A 22,112-nucleotide genomic window follows, 5' to 3' on the forward strand; every position below is an offset into this window, starting at 1 on the left:
ATGGGTCGGGGAAGCAGCCTAGGGAACTTCTGTGGTTGTCACTAGGATGCCTCTTTCTGTCCACCCAGAAATGGGGTGGTCAGAGATTCACTTATGTGCCCTGCTAGAACTATGAGAACCCTGTAAGGAAAAGGCAAGGCAGCTTCAGTAAACCCATCCCATTCCTGCACTGCTGCTAGCTGCACACATGAAGAAATTCAAGCAAGAGGTCTTTACATGTGCCTTGCATCAACTGCAACACCAGTCAGTGGCAGTACATCAACACCAACACAAGACAACAAAAATGTTTTGGACTTCCTATTAATGCACCATGGTTTTCACCTCCATATCCTAATACCTCACTTCCTAGTGCTTAGGTCTTCCCTAAAAGATTTCCATGCTGTGGCTCCTGGACATTAATTCTCTTAATGCTTCTACCTGCCAGCAAAATCCATTGCGCTAAGATTAATCCCACTCTACCTTGTGCGGAAAGGAGTATATGACCGTGCAAGGAGAACTTAACCATACAATCAGTCCCCTGGCTGCATACACCTCCCCTATCACATGATTTTGTTCTTTAGTTCACCTCAACAGCAAAGAAAGAAGCGGGCATGATCTCTCACCAGAGTGCCAAGAAATGTACTGATGGATCGTGCAGCCTGGCAGAGGGCACCATACTCCTCCAAGAGTAGAGAGACAAAGTGGTGTGCCTGTGGTGGGCCCTGCAGGCCAGATGGTGCCTTGGCTTTCGCTGCAGCAGATAGCTGCCGGAGAAGGCGGACCTTCATTTCTAGCACATATTCCCGGGCTTGCTGCTCCAACCGCTGGTAGAGCTGATAGGGATCCCGCTCACAGAGCCTACAGAGACAAAGAAAAAGTCACTACTCAGCCATGATTCTCTACACATGTCAGCTGACAGACAGTTTTTATGTCAGTGAGTGTCTTTTATTAAACACCTTTCTTGTGACGACCTGTAGGAGTACAAGGTAATTCAAGGAAAACTGACATCCCCCAAATGCTTCCTTTGACTGCACTGTTTATGCAACCTATATAAGGGACTCTGCTTCACTCCATGTCCACGAGAGAAGACCTAAGCCTAAGGTATTATAACTTACAACCAAGAGGTAAAAAGCCTCCCTTCTACTGTGTCTGAGAGCTGGCCTCAGGTGCCAACACAATGAGTGGAACTTAAAAAGTGACATGCTGCAATCCTAGCAGATGTGACACCTGTTTGGAGGATGGGGTCAGGTTTACCTTTCTTCTTTCTATGAACTCAGTATACCATACAAATGAGCTCGTGTTATTTTTACAATTAGAACACGTTTTAAACAAAGGTCATTCTATTTTTAGATTACCAACAAAGCAAAGAAATGCATCCTTGTTAACTAGTCACAGTGGTAATGAATTTCTGTCCAAACTTACAGGTGATACTTTTTACAGTTTTGAGAAAAATGACCTTTCTTCCTCAGCCCCCTAATGCTGGATTATAGGACCACGCAACAAGGTGATGCAATTTTTAAAACTTGCTCTATAGTATTTGTCATTACTATGGTTAAAGTTGCTGCTCCTTTCAAAGGTACATTTCTGAGACGCCTCTAGATTAGTGGTTCTTAACCTGTGGATAGTGACCTCTTTGGGGTGTCAAATGACTCTTTCACAGGGGTCACCTAAGACCATTAGAAAACACAGATATTTATACTATGATTCATAAAAGTAACAAAATTACAGTTATGAAGCAGCAACAAAAATAATTTTATGGTTGGGGGAGTCACCATAACATGAGGAACTATATTGAAGGGTCTCAGCATTGGAAAGGTTGAGAACCACTGTTCTAGATGGAAGCCTAGGACCACTGAAGCAATAACCAAAACATCTACTGGAACATGTCACTATGAAGAACCAGCTGAGCTCTGTGGCTGTTGTAGAATATATTAAGTAAGTTTTAAACAACAAATTCTTCCATCTTTGGCTGCCTCATTAAATCTAAAGAGAAAAGCATAGTTGTTATCTGTTCCATGAAAAAAAAATTAGGTGTTGTGAACCATTTTTAATCCCAGTACTTGAAGCAAGAAGGTCTCTGTGAGTTCCAGACAAGCCTGGTTTACACAGCAATTTCCAGGCTAGCCATACGTGATGAAATCTTGTCTCAAAATAAAATAAAACAGTAAATAAAAAAAAATTAAGCTAGACGATGGTGCCTCACACCTTTAATCTCAGCACTCGGGAAGGAGAGGCAGGCAGATCTCTGTGAGTTTGAGGCCAGCCTGGTCTACAAGAGCTAGTTCCAGGACAGGCTCCAAAGCTATAGAGACCCTGCTCCGAAAAGCCAAAATAAATAAATAAATAAATAAATAAATAAATAAATAAATAGATAAATAAATAGATAAACAAATAAACAAATAGGTGTATGTATTATTTTTATATGAGTATGTATGTGTGCCTGAGTTTATGTGCACCTTGTGCATGCCTGAGCCCAGGGTAACCAGAAAAGGGCACTGTTTCCTCCTGGATTCAGATTGAGAGATATAGGCAATTATGAGCTGTTATGTAGGTTCTGGGAAACAAACCTAGGTCCCCTACAACAGCAGCAAGCACTCTTAACTGTTAAGCCACCTCTTCATTCCCTCCTGTTCCCTAAGGTTACATATCACTTAAGTTGTAAAAGATAAAGAGTCAAGCAAAACTGTGCAAGGTAGGATGTAAAGCTATGTATACAATCTGCAAGGTAATGGGTAAACCCTCGTGTACAATGTACAAGGTGATAAATATGAAGAGCCATGAATACAATGTGTTCAGAGAAAATAAACTGACAGGATTCTCACTATGACTGCTACATTTCAAAAAGATGTATTAACTTTTGTAACACTAAAATATAGTGGGGGTTTTGCCCCATTACTAGAGATCAAACCCAGGTTTTTCACATGCTATGCAACAGCTCTACCACTGGGCTACCCAAGCCTTTGTTTTGTGGAGACAGGATCTTACTATGCAGCTGAGACAGCCTTGAACTTGCTATAAAGCACAGACTACCCTCAAATTTATAATCCTGCCTTAGTTTCTCCGTGCTGGGATTAAAGGTATATATTACTAAGTTTGGCAATAATTTTAAGAAAATGTGTTCCCTATGTTTAAAGGACAGTGAAACAAGATTCAAATGAGCATGGAGTAATTGAACTCAAAATACCACAGGGCTGAGGAAAAGGCTTAGTGGGTAAGAGCACTTGCTTTGCAAACACAGGACCTGAATTCAAAGCCCAGTAACCCAGTAAAAGGCCAGGTGTCCCCAAGCATGTCTGTCACTTCACCATTGGGAGGTGGAGCCAAGTAATTTCTGAGAACTTGCTGGCACCCAGCCTAGCTAAAAAGGGGTGGCTATCCAAAGCATGGTGGCCGACCAGGACAGTCAAAACAGTGGGCTCTTCTAATTCAGTGAAAAGCCCTATCTCAAGGCAACAAAAAGGAAAGCAACAGAAGACACCCTGCCCTCCCTGAACATATACACATCTACACACTCACGTGCATATACCAAACACATACAAACTCTTAGAAAAGGAAGCCTGCAGACACCTCCTTATAGTTTTCTCAGCGCAGTAAAATTAGAAGCATTTTGATTCTTTGTTCATTTTCGTATCTTATAAATTAAGGGAAAAAAATCAAATGATACTTTTGAGAACAGATTTTTTTATTTATAATAAGGTTTATTTTTTTAAATATGTATTGAGTTTTGCTTGCATGTATATATGCCACATGTGTGTCTGGTGCCCAAGGAAAAAGGTATTGGATTCCTGGACCTGGAGTTATAGACAGCTATGAACCACTAAGTGAGTGTTAGGAAACAAACCCAAGTCCTTTGCAAGAGCAGTCAGGGCTTCTAATCACTAAGCAATCTCTCTCCAGCTCATGCAAACTGATTTCTTATGGGAGAAAGACATTGCAAGTAGTTCAACCAACCAATCATTCACACGTGTTCATAGATGCTGCTTCACCTGGATTAAACCTGTGCTGACACTGTTCTAAAACATCACAGATATAGCATGAAGGGTCTGAGATGTCATAGGTTTCATGTGCCATTAACTAGGAAACTTTTAAAGGCACTTACCACTTGGAACTGTCTCATATAGCACTAAGTAGACAATATGTGAAATCCTGAACACAATGCTTTTACCAGTCAATGCCCCTGCTTCTTTGATATAATCTAATGTATGGCAACTGTGGCTTTGTAAGATTTCAAAAGTATGCAATCAACACATATGAAAAAAACAAAATGAGAACCAATCCATGAAATATCAGGCTTATATCTATTGCCTTTATTTGGAACATTTCAAAAATCAGGGAGAAAAAAAGGCACACTTAAGTTGTAAAGAAAAACAAAAGTGACACCCACCCCACTTTCTGTCAGTCCCTGGGAAGGAGCCTGCTGAAGAACAGATGCTAGGCAGGAGCCATTCCCTATGAGGGCAGCCGCTGCGAACCTCATAAGGTAAGTGCCTTCACAAGCAACCCTATCTCACAGTGCTTCAGTGGACAGGAATACTCTGCCTTTCTCCCTGAGCTACAAATCCAACAGTGATTATGAAAGTATCCAGCATCACCTGGCACAACCAGGACTCTGGAATCCTGTCTATGTTACTGTCAGTCTTAATACATAACAGAAACATCTCAACTTAGAAACAGAAGAACCTGCAACAATTTACCCAGAAGGCTCATGCTGGTCAGTTGTCTGCTGAAGACCTGAGCTGTACCAAGAGCTCAAAAAGTTTAACTGAGCTTTACTCAGGACAAGCACTGAGGCTCTATGGGCAGATGGGAGGGCAGGGATGGGATGGGGCTGTAACATGAAGGGGCAACCTGTACCTATCCACAAGCTCCTTCACTCCTTCTTTGTCGGGAACCAGAGACTGGTCCTGGTCTTCTGCCAGTGGGGTACCCGCCTGGCGGTATATGCATCGGACCATGTAGCGTACTTCTGACCAATAGTTTTGAAGCTGCTGTGGTTCCCGGTCTATCTCTGCTGAGATGTCTCTGTGATAACATAGAAACCAGTAGAGTTAAGAGAGGCAGTCTACGTACTTGCCACAAGGTATACCCTATTTCCATACTTTGACCCCAGATGGCACACAGAGCCCTTGCTTTCCACTATTTGGTGCTCACTTGATTCTATCAGTCTGGCTGTCCCAGACCAGCAGTACAGCTTTTTTTTTTATCAGGTCCTGGCCTCTTCTTCCTTCAACCCCTAGCAGCTTCCATCATGAGTTCCACCACCTCCATACCCATTTATTTATTCTCACCTTAGACTCATTTTCCTTTTTTAACTAATATTCTTTATCTTGAGATAAAATCTTGCTATGTAGCCCTGTCTGCACTGCACTGGAACACAGATTCCCCTCGCCTCTCAAGTGCTGGGATTATGGCATGAAATAAGAGTTAATTTTTCTTTAAATTCTAAGAGTTCTCCCACTTTCCTCTTTCTGAGGCCCAACTTCCTTCTGTTTAGTCCCGCAAGGCAGGGATTTTGTATTTCTGTGTATCTTTCCTCATAATAGCAAGACCATGTCCTACTTTCAGGGGTATGCCAAAAAGGTACTGTTATTTGTTCAAAGAACCCCATGTCTAAGGCACTTTCCTCTATTTGTTAGATACCCCGTCACACCAGTATAAGCAGCACAACCAATTCAATACATACCTGCGCTCACTGCAGGCTTCACAGGAGCAGGCATCTGAGGGTGTGGTGCCTAGACCTGAAGAGGTCATTGTCTGTGTGCCTAGGGCCAGCCTCCCAGCACCACTGGCTTCAGGCTGGGAGTTCCCAAGTGATGAGTGAAGAAGAAAATCTTGACTCTGCTTTAAAAATAGAATACAACAGACCAGTTATGTTTATGATATCAGATGTCTATTGACTTTTTAAAAAATCCCTTATAGAATTAGGTGTAATGACCTTTATCCCAGTACTCAGGAGGTTAGAGGCAGTTGGATCTGCTAGTTTGAGGCCAGTCTGGTCTTCTTGAACAGTCAAAACTACATACAGAGATGCTGTCTCCAAAACAAAATGCCTACTAAAAAAATGTTACAACAGACACTGAAATCTATAGCGAACTTTTTTGGGGAGTCAAAGGGAACTAACAGGTGACAAAGTCTACTACACAGCAGCACAGGCTGGCCTTGAGCTCATTATACAGCCCAGATTTTCTTGCTTCAGTGTGCCGCACACTCGATAGGCAATAAACTCCAGGTTCTGTCTGGATCACTGTTTTTCTTACTTCCAGTGGTTTTTACTATTACATAAAAGCATCCAATAGATTTTAATTTTTAAATTAATTTTTTTTAATAATCAATTCTTTTTTTATTGAGAAAAGGAAAAAAACAAGTTTCCGCCTCCTCCCACCCTTCTCCCCCTCCCCCTACTCCTCTCCCCCTCCCTCTCCAGTCCAAAGAGCAGTCAGGGTTCCCTGCCCTGTGGAAAGTCCAAGGTCCTCCCCTCTCTGTCCATATCTAGGAAGGTGAACATCCAAACTGGCTAGGCTCCCACAAAGCCAGAACATTAAGTAGGATCAAAACCCCATGCCATTGTCCTTGGCTTCTCATCAGCCCTCATTGTCTGCCATGTTCAAAGAGTCTGGTTTTATCCCATGCTTTTTCAGTCACAGTCCAGCTGGCCTTGGTGAGCTCCCAATAGATCAGCCCCACTGTCTCAGTGGGTGGGTGCACCCCTCATGGTCCCGACTTCCTTGCTCATGTTCTCCCTCCTTCTGCTCCTCATTGGGACCTTGGGAGCTCAGTCCAGTGCTCCAGTGTGGGTCTCTGTCTCTATCTCCATCCATCACCAGATGAAGGTTCTATAAATTAATTTTATTTATTTGCCTATTTATTTATGGTTTTTTGAGAAAGAGTTTCTCTGTGTAGACCTGGTTGTCCTGAAACTCACTTTGTAGACCAGGCTAGCCTCAAATTCACAGAGATCTGCCTGCCTCCCAAGAGTTGGGATTAAAGGTATGTGCCACCACTGCTCAGCCAGATTTTATTAGAGAGAAAGAGAGAGAGAGAGATGACAAATAAATAATCTTGACTTCCAGTGCCCTAATCAGCATATGATGATCCCAACAGGCACCTCTAAGGTGTGATATGCCCACAACAGCCTGACAAACAGTGGCAGTGGTCCCAGAACCTATGCTGTCTGCTCTGACCACCAACAAGGAGGCCTGAGAACACTCTAGAACAGACAAAGTAGGTTAGAGCACTGGAATAGGCTCCTCAGAGTCCAGAGCAGAAGGCAGCCTGCTGTTTCAACATTCTAATATCGAGAGAGAAAAGAACTGAGGCACGGCATAAGTTCTTGAAGGGAGAGGGCCAGATATAAGAAATGTAACTCCTATACACTAAGGTGCTCCTCAACCTGATCAGGTGCAAAGTACTGAGAAAGTCTAAAGGGGTTGAGTGTGCACAAACACATACACATACATCTTTATACCATCTTAGGATACTGCTGAACAAGGAGCAGACACCTCAAGGCTAAAGTGCTCCAAAGTCTGGCACATATCAGACTCTGAAGTGGAAAAGCACAAGAGCTTTCTGTCTAGCAGATAGAACAGGGAATTGCACTGTCACTACCATAAGAGAAGGAGCATTCATCCGCAAAGAACCCACACAAAGAGGTGCTGCACAATGAGAAGGCACAGTTAAGCATCCTTCAGTCTAGCCTCCAGACCAGGGGAAAATACCTGGCATAGGTCAGACATCAAGTGTATATTATTCCTGCTATTGCAGTCCAGCCATACATAACCTAGAGCAAGAACCTTGTAGCCAAAAAGCCATAGATAGTCTGACAAGAACCAAGACCCTGTATGTATCTTCCCCAGGCCCCCTTCTCCACCCTGGTAGAATAGAGAAGGGTATGGGACATAGCCTCTATCACAGTGATCCCTACCATGTCCACAAAAGCTATAGGAGAAACTTTGAATTAGGTGAGACAGTCAGGTTTTTATGTACACTAGATTTGAAACCTGAAAATGAGATGATTCCAACAAAGTATAAAGTATGATTGCCATCATGGAAGTGTATAGAGATAAGAGGGCAGCACAGCTTGACACTGGTGATGAATCACATGGCTGTTCCTCAACAGCAGCAGGTCAGCCACTTAGTGTACAAGGCTGACTATCCTCTCCTAGCTTATGCTCACTTCCACCCTCACCTCAAACTAGCACATTCACACCCCGACACTCAGTAGAAGCCTCTGTCATCTCTCACCTGGTGACTGCCAGGCTCTCTACTAGTCTCCACTTGCCTTTACCCACTCTCAAACAGCAGCAGAGAGTGTCCATGGAGCTCCCCTGCATAAAACCTTCTGTTCACTTCTGAATTACTTGGGAATGCATGGAAGGCTACCAAAGCCTTCCATGTTATCTGGGACAAAGTTCTGCTTCTGTGTCACTACTGTACCTGTTCCTGTCTATAGTGCTCATCAACTAATCTTGGTATGCCTTCTGATGGTCTGATAGAGTTCTATAACTCAGGGCTCAAACAAAAAGATGCCCTACCCACAGAAAACAATCAAGTCAGTAAGTCATTTTTGGTATTTCTGTTTGTTTACTTAAATATTTTTGGCCACTCAATTCAACATCCAACTCTGCCATACTCTATGATGAATAGACACATGTCACCTGTGTAAGTAACAAATACAATGTTCAAGAATGGGCAGAGGATGGTAGGACTCCTCCTTCCCAGGAGTCCTTAAAGAGACAGAGACTGACCAACATGCTCTCTCCAGTGAGAGGAGTTTTAATAGCACCCAACTGGGCCTATAGCACCCTGAGGCGCCTCTGTTCTCTAGCAGGGAATAATCAAATCCTCTAAGTTGGTTTCTTCTGGAGTCTGTTCCTTCAGCTGCAAAGACTTGGCTGCTTTTGAGAATTACCATGACGGGTCTTCAGGGCTCACTTCACAGATCTGAGTATGTGATGATTTCCCACCACTGGGTAGTTTCTTATGTTAAGATGTACATTAAGATGTATTTACTGACTGCTGGTAAAGTTCTGCTTGGCACACCAACCTAACCACCATGGTTAATCTCTTCTCTCACAAACTGCTATATGAAATCTTGACTTTTCTTACTTTCTTATGTTTTTGTCTTCAACACTGCAACAGAAGGGGTGTGTGTGTGTGTACGTACCTGCTCACACTGTGCATGAGCACTTACTTGTCCACAAACTAAAGTGACTTTTCTTAGTGAGAAGGGATAAGGCTAAGAGTAACTATATATTAAATCCCTGAATATAGCACCTTACAGTACTTATTTAGGCTGAATCTCAGGTTCTGTCCAAACTGAACACTATTTTAAAAAATGAGACAAAATCCAATGGACAATGTGCAATTTGCAATATCCATCTTCCTGCTTCTACAAAGCTGTGAACAAGATGCATGGTAAACTCCCACCAACATAGACTACTGCTTCTGTCACTGTATTTTCCCTACAATCATAGATTGCATCTTAAAGCTGTGGGTTCAAATAAACCCCTACATCAAGCTGCTTCTGTTAGGTATTTTATTAGAGTGATTAACAAGAAAAGCAAGGGTCACTGCTATGATAAACCTGACTCTGTGATTCAAAGGCCTTTGATGTGCCTTTGTGTGAGGAATGTAGGCGTTTTGAGCTTTTGGGCTAGATAAGCCTTAGGATGTATTTTGATTAGAGTTTAAACAATCAAAATGCCAAATTAATGAGGACAGTAGAGACCAAGACAAACAAATGAGGAAGATAACCAGGACCTACCTCTCTGTGGGAAGATGGCAGGTGTTAAGCACTGCTTAAAAAACAAAGAAAAAACTAAGGTGAGTCTCTCTGACTCATCTTAAAGAAAAGAATGTAGTTCTCCGTTACTGTTCCAGCACCATGCCTGCCTGCCTGCCTGCCTGCCACCATGCTGATCATAGACTAAAATGTCAAGAACAAAACATGAATTCAACAAAGCAAATTCTGAGACAGCAAAACTGTTATCTTGGCAAAAAGAGACCAAAATCAAGACTGCAGTTGGCTTGAAGCAGGAGTGAAGGTCAAGACTTCCATTCTCTCCATGTTGAGAAAGTTCTTTCCTTTTCAAAATCAGGTAACTTCCCCAAGTAATTTAGGGTGAATTTAAACATTTACTTTACACAATAACTGAAACAACAAGAGGGATTTATGCATCCTCCTCCACTTTAACAATATGTAGTATCCTTGAGGTGAATCGGTACATAGAAAACAGACAGACATATACATACATACATACACATATTCATACAAACATAGAATTTTAGTGATCACATTAAAGATTATTAAGTGCTAACATTAATGATTATGAATTCTGACAAAAGGGGAAATGGCTCAGTCAGTAAAGTGATCACTATGTAAGCATGAGATCCTGAGTTCTACCCTGTGCCCAGAGCCCCAAAGACCAGTGGCACATGCCTTAATCCTACCACTGGAGAGTTACAGTCAGGAAGACCCTGAAGTACATTCACTAACCAACTTAGCCAAATGAGTGAGCTTCAGCTTCAGTGAGAGACCCTTAAGTTTTGAGAAAATTGGAGAAGACACACAATGTCAACCTGTAGCCTGTGCATGCACGTAAGCATGCACACAGGAACATGTATGTGCATATACATAAAAAGAGTGAGATAAAAATTCTCATATTAATCATAATCCTCATTTGTGCTTACCTCTTTTGTCTCTGCAACTTTAAAAAATATATATAGTGTACACACATATATGGTATATATATACACACACAAACATATATATGTGTGTGTGTATCCATCTATCCCCCAATTTTTTGGTTTTGTTTTTCTTTTTTTTTTTTTGAGACAATTTATTCAGGAGATCTTGTCTTTTTCTACTTCCCATGTAGTTAGGTCTACGTAAGTCTCTCCTAGTGTCCTCATTGTTGTCTAAGTTCTCTGGGATTGTGGTTTGTAAGCTGGTTTTCTTTGCTTTATGTTTAAAAACCACCTATGAGTGAGTACATATGATAACTGTCTTTCTGTGTCTGGATTACCTCACTCAAAATAATGTTTTCTAGCTCTATCCATTTTCCTGCAAAATTCAGATGTCATTTTTTTTCTGCTGTGTAGTACTCCATTGTGTAAATGTACCACATTTTCCTTATTCATTCTTTGGTCAAGGGGCATTTAGGTTGTTTCCAGGTTCTGGCTATGACAAAGCTGCTATGAACATAGTTGAGCACATGTCCTTGTGGCACGATTGAGCATCCTTTGGATATATATCCAAAAGTGGTATTACTGGGTCTTGAGAAAGGTTGTTTCCTAATTTTCTGAGAAATTGTCACACTGACATCCAAAGGAGTTGTACCAACTTACATTCCCACCAACAATGCAGAAGTGCTCCCTTTTCCCCCCGCAATCTCTCCAGCATAAACGGTCATCCGTGTTTTTGATTTTGGCCATTCTAACAGGTGAAAGATGGAATCTCAGAGTTGTTTTGATTTGCATTTCTCTGATGACTAAGGATGTTGAACATTTCAAGTGTCTTTCAGCCATTTTAGATTCCTCTGTTGAGAGTTCTCTGTTTAGGTCTGTGCTCCATTTTTTTATTGGATTATGTGTTCTTTCGGTGACCAATACTTGAGTTCTTTGTATATGTTGGAGATCAGACCTCTGTCTGACGTGGGGTTAGTGAAGATCTTTTCCCATTCCGTAGGCTGTCGTTTTGTCTTGTTGACCGTGCATGTCCTTTGCTTTACAGTAGCTTTTCAGTTTCAGGAGGTTCCATTTATTGTTTATCTCAGTGTCTGTGCTGCTGGGTTATGTTTAGGAAGTGGTTCCCTGCGCCAATGTGTTCAAGAGTACGTCCCACTTTTTCTTCTATAAAACTTTATGTTGAGGTCTTTGATCCATTTGGACTTGAGTTTTGTGCATGGTGATAGATATGGGTCTGTTTTCATTCTTTTACATGTTGATAACCAGTTATGCCAGCACCACTTGTTAAATATGCTTTCTTTTGTCCATTTGATATTTTTTGCTTCTTTATGAAAAATCAGGTGTTCAAAGATGTGTGGATTAGTATCTAGGTCTTCTATTTGGTTCCATGGGTCCTCCTGTCTGTTCGTATGCCAATACCAGGCTGTTTTCAGTATTGTAGCTCTGTAGTAGAGTTTGAAGTCAGGGATTGTGATGCCTCCAGAAGTTCTTTTATTTGCTTCATTTTCCAGATGAAGTTGAGTACCGTTCTTTCGAGGTCTTTGAAGAATTTTGCTGGGATTTTGATGGACATTGCATTGAATAAAAATATTTTTTTAAAATCACTTAGTGCTAATGATAAATTCTTTAAAACTGTATTTGTGGCTGGGTATGATGGCACATTCCTTTAATCCCCAGAAGCAGGCAGTTCTCTGAGTTTAAGGCCATCCTCATCTACACAGTAAGTTCCAGACCAATCAGAGCTATAAAGTAAGATCATGTCTCAAAATAATAATCTAAATATATAAATAATATAATGAAATTGCATTTGTAAGCAATCTTTGTGTGTATGTCTGTGTATGTTTGAGACAGGGTCTCACTATATAGCTGTGGCTGTCCTGGAATTCACTATGTAGAAAGGCTGGCCTCAAACTCAGAGATTTACCTGTTTCTGTCTCCTGAGTGCTAGAATTAGAGGGGTGTGCATTCATCCCTGGATTGTAAACAATCCTGACGCATGTTTTCCCATAAATGAAAAGAGATGCTAGGGAATGTAACAATTTGACTTCCTAAATTCATAGCTGTTGGGCTCTCCCATGTTGCCCAGGCTACCTTGAGCAAAAAGACTGTCAGTCAGCCAGCTAGACTAACTGTACACTAGCTGTTCTGAACACTCCAAAGAGGTCTTCAGACAACTAAACGGACTGCAGCTGACTGCCTGTCTGTGCAGTCTGAAGACACAGTCTTAGCCAGCGCTGTTTGAAATAGGCTGCATGAGACTATTTGCTCTCACAAATCTCTATGAACTCTAGATTATTCCTTCCACCACTTCCCCTGGTGGACTTCAGAGGAACTGCTGTGATGGGGCTATGAGACAATAGTGTGACTGGTCCAAATACCCTTTCCTGGGCTATATTATATATATATATATTATACTCAGACATATGTATAACAATGGTGGTAGAATAATGGGTAAGTTGTGGAAGAGGTCAGACAGACACCTGCCTAAAGGTGAAGAGGTAGCTGGTGTGGGACCATGGTCTGTACTCTGTCAATTATATTTTAAACGCTGGCAGGAAGTATAGGCGGGACAACCAGACAGGAAGTAGAGGTGGGTCAATAAGAACAGGAGAATTCTGGGAAGAAGGAAACCCATTCCTCTGCAGTCCTTGCCCAGCCACAAGAAGCAGCAAGATGTGACTGCCTTGCTGTAAAAGATACTGAGCCATGTAGCTAACACAGATAAGAACAATGGGCTATATATGTTATAAGAGTTAATAAGAAGCCTGAGCTAATGGGCCAATCAGTTTATAATTAATGTAGACTTGTGTGTGATTTCTTTGGACTTAACAATTGCGGGAACAGGGCTGGGGAACTGGGCGAGACAGAAAAACTCAGTCAACAGGAAGCAGCTAAACAGTTCAAGAGCCAGGACAAGAAGAGCAACAGAGACAAGGAAACAGAGAAAAAGAATGAGTGAAAAGCTTGAGATGTAAAGTTTTTTGAGACCACAGGTAGTAACAATGGTAGCTAACAAGGGCTGAGAAATACCAATATGTCAGGCCTGAACAAATACTGTTAACACTAGAGGGAAACGTTTTGTTGCAGCTTCCACTTGCTTACTGCTAACCTTTGCTGATGCCAAGCACAAAAAAAAAGAAAAGAAAAGAAAAAGAAAAAAGACAGGCAGAGGCAAACACATTTACCCACTGAATTATCTCCTCCACTCCTCAAAATGTGTGCAATTTTATGTGTATGAGTGTTTTGTCTGCATGTATTTCTGCACATCACATATGTGCCTGATAGTCACTGGAGCTCAGCAGAGGGTAGAGGATCCCCTCGAACTGGAGTTAGAGATGCTTATTAGGAACTGGACCTGGGTACTCTGGAAAAGTAGCTAGTACTCTTGACTCTTGAGCCATTTCTCTAGTCCCAGCCCTGAAAATGTTTTAGAAGTAGCCTTATTGTGACTCATGGATCATTCAAGAGTGTGTTTAATTTGTTTGCCTAAAGACGGGATCCCAGCACTGACATCAGTCAGCTTACAACCACTCTAGGGAATTTGATGCCTCCAGCCTCTACAGGTATGTACATGTATGTGTGTACACACACACACACACCAACACAGACATGTAATTTAAAAAATAAATATAATCTAAGAAAGGGAGCAAAGACGGGAGGGAGGGAGGGAGGGAGGGGAGAAGGGTAGGAGAACTGATGGTTAATCTCAACTGTCACTTTTATAAGATTTAGAATCACCTGGGAGGCAGTTCTGGGCAAGACTGTGCAGGAATATTTTGATTTAAAGAACTGAGGTGGGAAGACCTGACCACAGTGGATGGCACTACTACTTAAATGTGCTTCTTAACTATATAAAACAGACAAAGTAAGCTAAACACTAGGATGCATATATCCCTCTGTTTCTTCTTTCTTTAAATGTAATTTAATTTAATGAGCACTGGTGTTTTGCCTGCATTCATGTCTGAGGGTGTCAGATACCCTAGAACTGGTATTACAGACAGCTGTGAGCTATCATGCCGAGTGCTAAGAATTGAGTCCTCTGGAAGAGCAGCCAGTACCCTTAACCACTGAGCCATCTCTCCAACTCCCCCCCCCCATGTCTCTTAATTGTGGGTGTCATGTGACCAGCTGCTTCAAACTCCTGATGCCTTGACTTCCCCATGATGGACTGTGCCTTGAATTGTGAGCTAAAATAAATCCTTTCTCCCTTAAGTTGCGTTTGTCAGAATATTTAATTATAGCAACAGAAAAACTGAGACAAAACATACAAGAGATCTTACAAAATAAAAATAAAAGGATAGTCTGGGTAACTAATGTCAATACGCTTAAAAAAATATAGGCAAATTTTGTTATAGACAGAAGCTAGCATCTCTAGCAAAAGAATAAATAACATCTAACAAATAAATTAACTGTTACAAACCAGTCCCAAAAAGGCAACTTCACATGAACACAGCTTCACAACAGAATTCTAACAACTACTTATAGAAAAAATAATACAAATTCTACCCGAACTTCCTGAAAATTAACAAGAAACATTTCCTTGTTTATTCTCTATTCCCCCCCCCACACCCCCCCATCCCCGTGTCTCTCTCTGTTTTGTTTTTCGAGACAGGGTTTTTCTGTAGCTTTTGAGCCTGTCCTGAAACTGGCTCTGTAGACCAGGCTGGCCTTGAACTCACAGAGAATCGCCTGCCTTTGCCTCCTGAGGGCTGGGATTAAAGGCATATGCTACCACCACACAGCTCCAAGTTTATTCTTTTTTTTAAAAGCATTTAAAATTTCCTAACTTATTCTAAGACACCAAAACAATACAAAGCAAATTTACAGACTAATAATATTTTTCACAAACACAGACATAATAATTCTTAACAAAACATTAGCACACTGGAGCCAAAGCAGCAAGAGAATTTACTCACACCTAGATGGTGGCCTACAATTGTCTTTCTGGCCTCAGCTGACACCAGGGAGGAAAGTGGTATATCAATATACATGTGTAGGCAAAACACACATACACATAAAAATAAAAATAAATAAATTTAAAGAAAAAAGTTCAAAGAATCATATTAACACTTGTGGACTAGAGAACACAGTAACTTTTAAGATTCTCAAGCTGAGTATGGTGGCATATGCCTTTAATCCTAACACTGAGAGACACGTCTCTGTAGGTTCGAGATCAGCCTGATCTACAGAACAAGTTCCAGGACAACTAGGGCCACACAGAGAAATCCTGTATCAAAAAGCAATAAACAAAATAACAACAAAAGAAAATATGATACTTGACTTTAGAGACAAACTATTTTTCTAAATACACTTCAGGAACTCCTTCCATCTATCTACAGAAAGAAGTTTGTTACTGTGTGCTCCAAGAGAATAATCTTCAACAGCAAAATATGGAAGCTAAAATGTATTATATATATATATATATATATATATATATAATGTATTATATATATATAATGTATTATAAAGATGACTAGTACACAGCAACAAATCTCAATTACAATGAATGAATACTATACGATTGTGACTATAAAATTCAAAACATTTGGAAAAATCAAACTAGATTTAGATGCTCAAGTGCTATCACTAACAAGTGATAGCGGAAGACTAGAAGGTGATCAACAGTTCAGCAGGAAGGCAAACCTAAGATCAAAGTAACAGAAGAACCTGAGCTGAGGACTATCATTTGACTTCTCAACCTCTGTGGAACAGTCAACACCAAACACATCTACAACCACGGGAAGCAACCAGAGCTAACTCACCAATGAGAACAAACTCAGGGAAAAAAAACCAACCAAACAAATAAATTTTCCATCCAGAATTAGAACCAATTTCTTCAGGATTCCGGCACTAACTGAATATCAGCAGCTCTTCAGCAATCCTTTAGTACCAAATTGAGACTGCCAAGACATCTATCCAGCCTTGTGGATAGACCAACTATTGGGTTTCTCAGCCTCTCCAGTCTGAGACAAGGTACTATTTGACTACCCAAAATAAGAGAATATATGTAGTCAACTTGCCAAAGTCACTGACAGGTAATAGAATCAGACAAGTGTTCTCTATTCACTGCCTGGCATTTAACCAAACAGAACAGAAGAAGCAAAAGCAAGAACAATGCTTAAGAAAGAAACGGATATATTAGTTTGATGTGGGATTCCCCTCTGTATGCTGTGAATACCATTGGTTAATAAAGAAACTGGCTTGGCATGATAGGGTAGAGTAGAGCTAGGCAGAGAAAACTAAAGTGAATGCTGGGAGAAAGAAGGGTGGAGTTTAGAGAAGCCATGGAGCTGTCACCAGAGACAGACATGATCAAACCTTGTCAGTAGGCCACAAGCCTCATGGTAAAATATAAAATAATGGAGATAGGTTAATTCTAGATGTAAGAGAAAGCTAGCAATATGTTTAAGTAATTGGCCAAGCAGTGATTTAATTAATACAGTTTCTGTGTGATTATTTAGGGGCTGAGAAGTCAGGAACAAACAAGCAGCTCTCCTTACAACACTAGTTCTACACAAATCCCCCCACCCCAATAAACAGAGACACACTCATTTTATGAGGTCTAAAGGACAAGCCAAAAAGGCTCCAAGAAGACATTCTTCCTGATCACAGATGTCAAACTAGTGCAGCAAAGTGGAGAAAGGATGTCCAAGCAGATCTGAAAAAAAAACCATGGCTTTTCCAAAACAATCCAGATCTGAAAACAACCCAAAAGCCTATAAACACACACACATGCAGCACTAACACATACATACAAGTACTGTCTTGTGCAGTTTCTCAATAACAGGAAGAAATGACTAATCCTACAGCAACAAGGATGCTCTCAAAAGCACTGTGCTAAATGGCACAAGTTTATGGGCACTATGGAAAATGGAGAACTGTAGGGATAATACTTAGGTCCAAAATATACTAAAGCCTGATTAACCTGAGTTGAATTCCTGGGACCTATATGGTGGAAAATAACCAACTCTGACACTATCTTCTGACCTCCATACAACATTCTGTGGCTCCCCTATACGTACATACACATGCACACAATTTTAAATGAAGAAATATAGATATAATGGGGAGAAGACTATGAAAAGAGGTACCTACATGAACGAATAATGCTTCTCCTAGAAGTCAGGGGTTATTAAATAAAAATGTCAGTAGTAGTTGTGGGATATGACCCCCAAAGTCTCCCCAAACCGTACAGACTATTGTCACTACTTTTGATCATCCACCAAGCTAGATGTAAGACCCTATTGTTGAAGGTATTATGTATCTTGATTGTAGGACATAGAGAAATCAAGCCAGAACTAAGCTTCCAGCTTCCTTCCTGCTAGCTAGCTTTCATAATGATGGAAGGTCCTGTACTCTGTAAACCACTGAAGCAGAAATGTCATCAGTACCAGATATAAACCCTGTGAGTTATAATTAATTACTGCCAGACAAGATATATCCACTGTAACCATAATGGCATTGATATTTTGTGAGTAATCAACTGCCTCCTGATTGGGTATAAGGCCTACTCCATGGGAGGGAATCCATGTCTGGTCTCTAAACCTAGCCTATGACTGGTGAAGTCATATGCCCTGGTGGGGAACCTATTACTGTTTTGTTAAATGGACACATTATCAAACTACTTTCTAAATACCTACATGCACATCCACATAGCAATGCTGCTCCTAGCCTTGGTAAGAGAAGCTTCTTTTGCAGTGGGCAGCAGTCAATGAATATACTCACACTAATCAAAATGCTAAGAATAAGTGACAGTTGAAAATTGAACACTAAAAATGACATCTGTATCACCTCCTTCAAGACTCAGCAAACATCACAGAAGAGAGAGTAGAAAGAATGTTAAGAGCCACAGGATGGGGAGAAGTGCTGTGAAACATTGTCTTCTGGACATGACACGATTGTTATACTTAAGTGGTCACAGCATCTGTGCTTACCTGAGCAATATGGGCCCCATCAACATTCCATCATAGATTGATTGAGAAGTTGTTCATAAGGCTTCCATCTGTCCCCAAAGAGCTAATAGTAGTTAGCTAATGGTTGCTGGGGCGAATTGTCATTTTCTTCACTGGCATAGCCACTGTTAAGTTGTCCATACTACAGTAAATAAGCCTCACTTCCAATATTCATATCAATAACCCTAATCAAACTCCCTGGGTCATAAAAAAACAAACAAACATGAAAGTCGGAAAGCACTTGTGAAGGTTTTAGGAGGGAGAGGGAAAAGGATAAGGAAAGGTACTGGAAAAAGGGGAAATAGTCAAAATTTAATATAAACTTGTATGAAACTGAAAAAAAATCTGAGATGAAAATTTCAGACTGATTATGTTCTGAATCTCTGGTGAAGAGATTGCAGAGGATTTCAGAGGTCCTGACAGTTCAATTCTGAGAAACTACATGGTGGCTCACAACCATCTATAATGAGATCTGGTGCCCTCTTCTGACATACAGACAAATATGCAGGCAGAACTGTATACATAGTAAACAAACAAATAAATAAATCAGGGAGGGAGGGAGGGAGAGAGGGAGGGAGGGAGCTAAGGGAGAAAGACAAAGCAGGAAACTTTCCAAAGCAGGGCCGAGAGGAACACTAACTTCTAGTTTGATCAGCACTGATTCCAGGATTAGTTACTAACACTCTGCCACCAAAACTGGCATCGAAACTGAGGGTGAGGTGTCTTCAAGGAGCCCCTGGCTGGGCAGCCAGATGAATAGTCAATGAGGAAGAGGAGTAGACCTAGGAGGTGGAGAGCCTGATCTGATCCACAAATGCTTCTCAAACTGCCACTGGGACTAACCTGAAAACAAAAGGCAGAAACTGCTGCTTGTTGCTCACCACAAGAAGCAAGGGATCAGAAGAAAAATCACTCAGATGAGGGCTTCTTACATTCAGTAACCAAAAGGAAAGAAGAAAAATAAAATAATAAAAGGGAAGAAGAGTCTTGAATATGGGAATGATTGAAAAAGTCATCGCCTAGAACACAAAGAGATATCAAAGCCTAATGGGAAAAGCAGCCACTAAGCCTTAACCTATATCAGAGATTAGATCAAGCCTAATGGACTCAAAGACTCTAGTGAGATAAGCCTGAAATCGAGGAAGGAGGAAGGCCAGGATTCAGAAGGGCAGGACAAAAATTTTCAGCCATTTACCAGTACATGGAACTGTTTAGAACTCAACAAATGAAAATTCTTCTAGCTTTTCAGGGAACTTTATTGTCAAAAAACTCCTAAGGCCAGATGCAAAAGCCAAAAGCACCAAATAGCTTGCTGACTGCAGATAAGGAAGCAGATGCTCTTCAGACACATTCCAGAGAGTGAGCACGGGCCAAAAGATAGTGTAGGAGGAAGCATTCCAATGACAGGCGGAAATCCTTTCCTTTCATTGCCAGTTAGCCCACCACCCACAAGAGAGGAGCAGGAAGCCCATTGAAGCTGCAGCCACTCACCGGCTGGTCAAGACCGCTGTGCCTCTCCTCCTTCTCCACAGTCCTCCGGCAGTCTGGGCATACCCACAGCGGCAGGTGCAGCACGCTGTTGCCCTTGGGAGCCATGGAAAGGGCAAATTTGCTCGCAGTCTTAACTCCACTCTCTAAGAATGAAGAGTCTTTCCGTTCACTTCTGCATAGAAGACAATAATCCCCAGCGGGGTAGGGTGGTGTCCTATGATTCATGCCAAAACTAAAAGGAGTCTGGAATAGAAAAAAAATTCTATGTTCAAAACCTGAACCAGGAAGCCAAGATTGTTGTTTGTTTGTATGTATGTATGCATACATGTATATGCATATATATATGCATGTATATACACATATGTATATTTATATCGAAAAACAAAATAGGAGACGTATTCTAGAAACTGGTGACATTTCAAATAAAATAGGAACACCATAAAGAAGCACTTCACCCTTCACTTAGAATCAGTCTGCATTAATTCTACCAGGAAAACCATCAGCACAGATCTTCAGGCCTCAACCAGGCATGAAATCACTACAAGAAGTATTTGCACACAAAGGCTTGCACCAAGGCAGTTTGGCTTGAGAGCATCTCTGAAGAAAGTCATCCCTGGCCTAGACTCCAGAGAACAGAGAATCTCAGGGCAGCTGTATCCCCAAGATCCAAACTTTCAAGCTATGTGATCATGGTGCTGAATTTATAGCTTAATTCCAAGAATATGGGGTAAATGTAGGAGAAGGGGCCTGAAGCAAAGGATCCTCTGCCCTTGGAATACACAAAGAAGTTAAGTCTCATAGGTTTGGAAATAGAAAGTGCCAAGGCCACCAAACAGGGAGCAAGATTTTAAATCAAAGCAGAAAACTGAGATGGATCCTCCTCCTATATTATATAGCATTACTGTCTAACAGCTGAGGGACACCTGCAGGCACAGGGTAGCCCCAGAAGGCAGAAAGCGCCTTGCACATTGCAATGGCATACAGCAGATCTCTCTTAAGCCTCTCTTGTCATTGGCATCAAATAGGAAGGAAGAAAATCTCATTCTTCTCTAGTGCTCAGCTGGCCTTGCCAAGCCAGCTCCTCAGATCTTCCCTTAATCCCATGGCTCTCCCTGCACTATCATCAATATTCAACCTGACTATGAGTGTGCATTAACAGCACAACTAACCCACGAGAACCCAGAGTTCCCAAGTGGACGTTAGGCTACATAGAGGCATTGGAGCTGAGTAAATGAATTATTGACTGAAGGAAAGTCTTTCAATTTTACATGCTCTGATAAATCAGTGGTTGAAACAATATGTATCCATTGTACCCACTAGCCTGAATTTAGCAGTTATTTCAGTGGGTGACAGGGTGAGGCAATTCTCCAGTTAGGGCCTGTAAACCACCCAAAAAACAGTACACCCAAAGAATAACATATTTTTCCTATACCAAAAGACCTGGTATGTCTACATTATGAGAATTTCAAAACTCACCTCACTTAAACCTGTCTGTTTCCTGTCACAGAGTAACCACAACCACCAGAGATCACAGGCTGTCCATGTACATGCTAGGTTCAAGTGTACCACAGACCAGGCCAGAAATGCAATGTGACAGCCAGAACTGACAAAAGACACCAACTCATTCATCACCAATGCAAGGATCCAAAAGTGTTTTAAGATTTCAGCTTTAGGGCTGGAGAAATGGCTCAGAGGTTAAGAGCACTGGCTGCTCTTCCAGAGGTCCTGAGTTCAATTCCCAGCAACGACATGGTGGCTCACAACCATCTATAATGAGATCTGGTGCCCTATTATGGCGTGCAGGCATACACACAGGCAGAACACTGTGTGAGTGTATATATATAGACAAATAAATCTTTTTAAAAAAGATTTCAGCTTTATTCAGACTCTAGGATATTTGCATATATGTTAAAATATATCTGGGGGTAGGCTCAAAATTTATGACTATGAAGATTTTGATTCAGATATACCTTACAAAGACAGAAGCCAGTGTCATTCCATTCA

General features: G+C 41.2%; 1 protein-coding gene across 5 annotated transcripts in view; it reads right to left on the bottom strand.

The window, feature by feature from the left end:
- The window catches only part of Fam193a (family with sequence similarity 193 member A), a 122,678-nt gene that overhangs the window by 66,646 nt on the left and 33,920 nt on the right, over positions 1-22,112 (bottom strand). For 2 of the 5 annotated variants that reach the window (XM_075943891.1, XM_075943888.1), the window contains exons 2-5: positions 20,109-20,351; positions 5,663-5,820; positions 4,834-5,001; positions 603-837 (exon numbers count right to left, since the gene is read on the bottom strand). In XM_075943891.1, the coding sequence (XP_075800006.1) occupies positions 603-837; positions 4,834-5,001; positions 5,663-5,820; positions 20,109-20,351 (804 nt within the window). The remainder of the gene's footprint in view (positions 1-602; positions 838-4,833; positions 5,002-5,662; positions 5,821-20,108; positions 20,352-22,112) is intronic. The other 3 variants (XM_075943890.1, XM_075943893.1, XM_075943892.1) reach the window with 3 other exon arrangements.

The sequence above is a fragment of the Microtus pennsylvanicus genome, chromosome 12 (assembly GCF_037038515.1).
Source record: "Microtus pennsylvanicus isolate mMicPen1 chromosome 12, mMicPen1.hap1, whole genome shotgun sequence".
Taxonomy (NCBI): Eukaryota; Metazoa; Chordata; class Mammalia; order Rodentia; family Cricetidae; genus Microtus; species Microtus pennsylvanicus.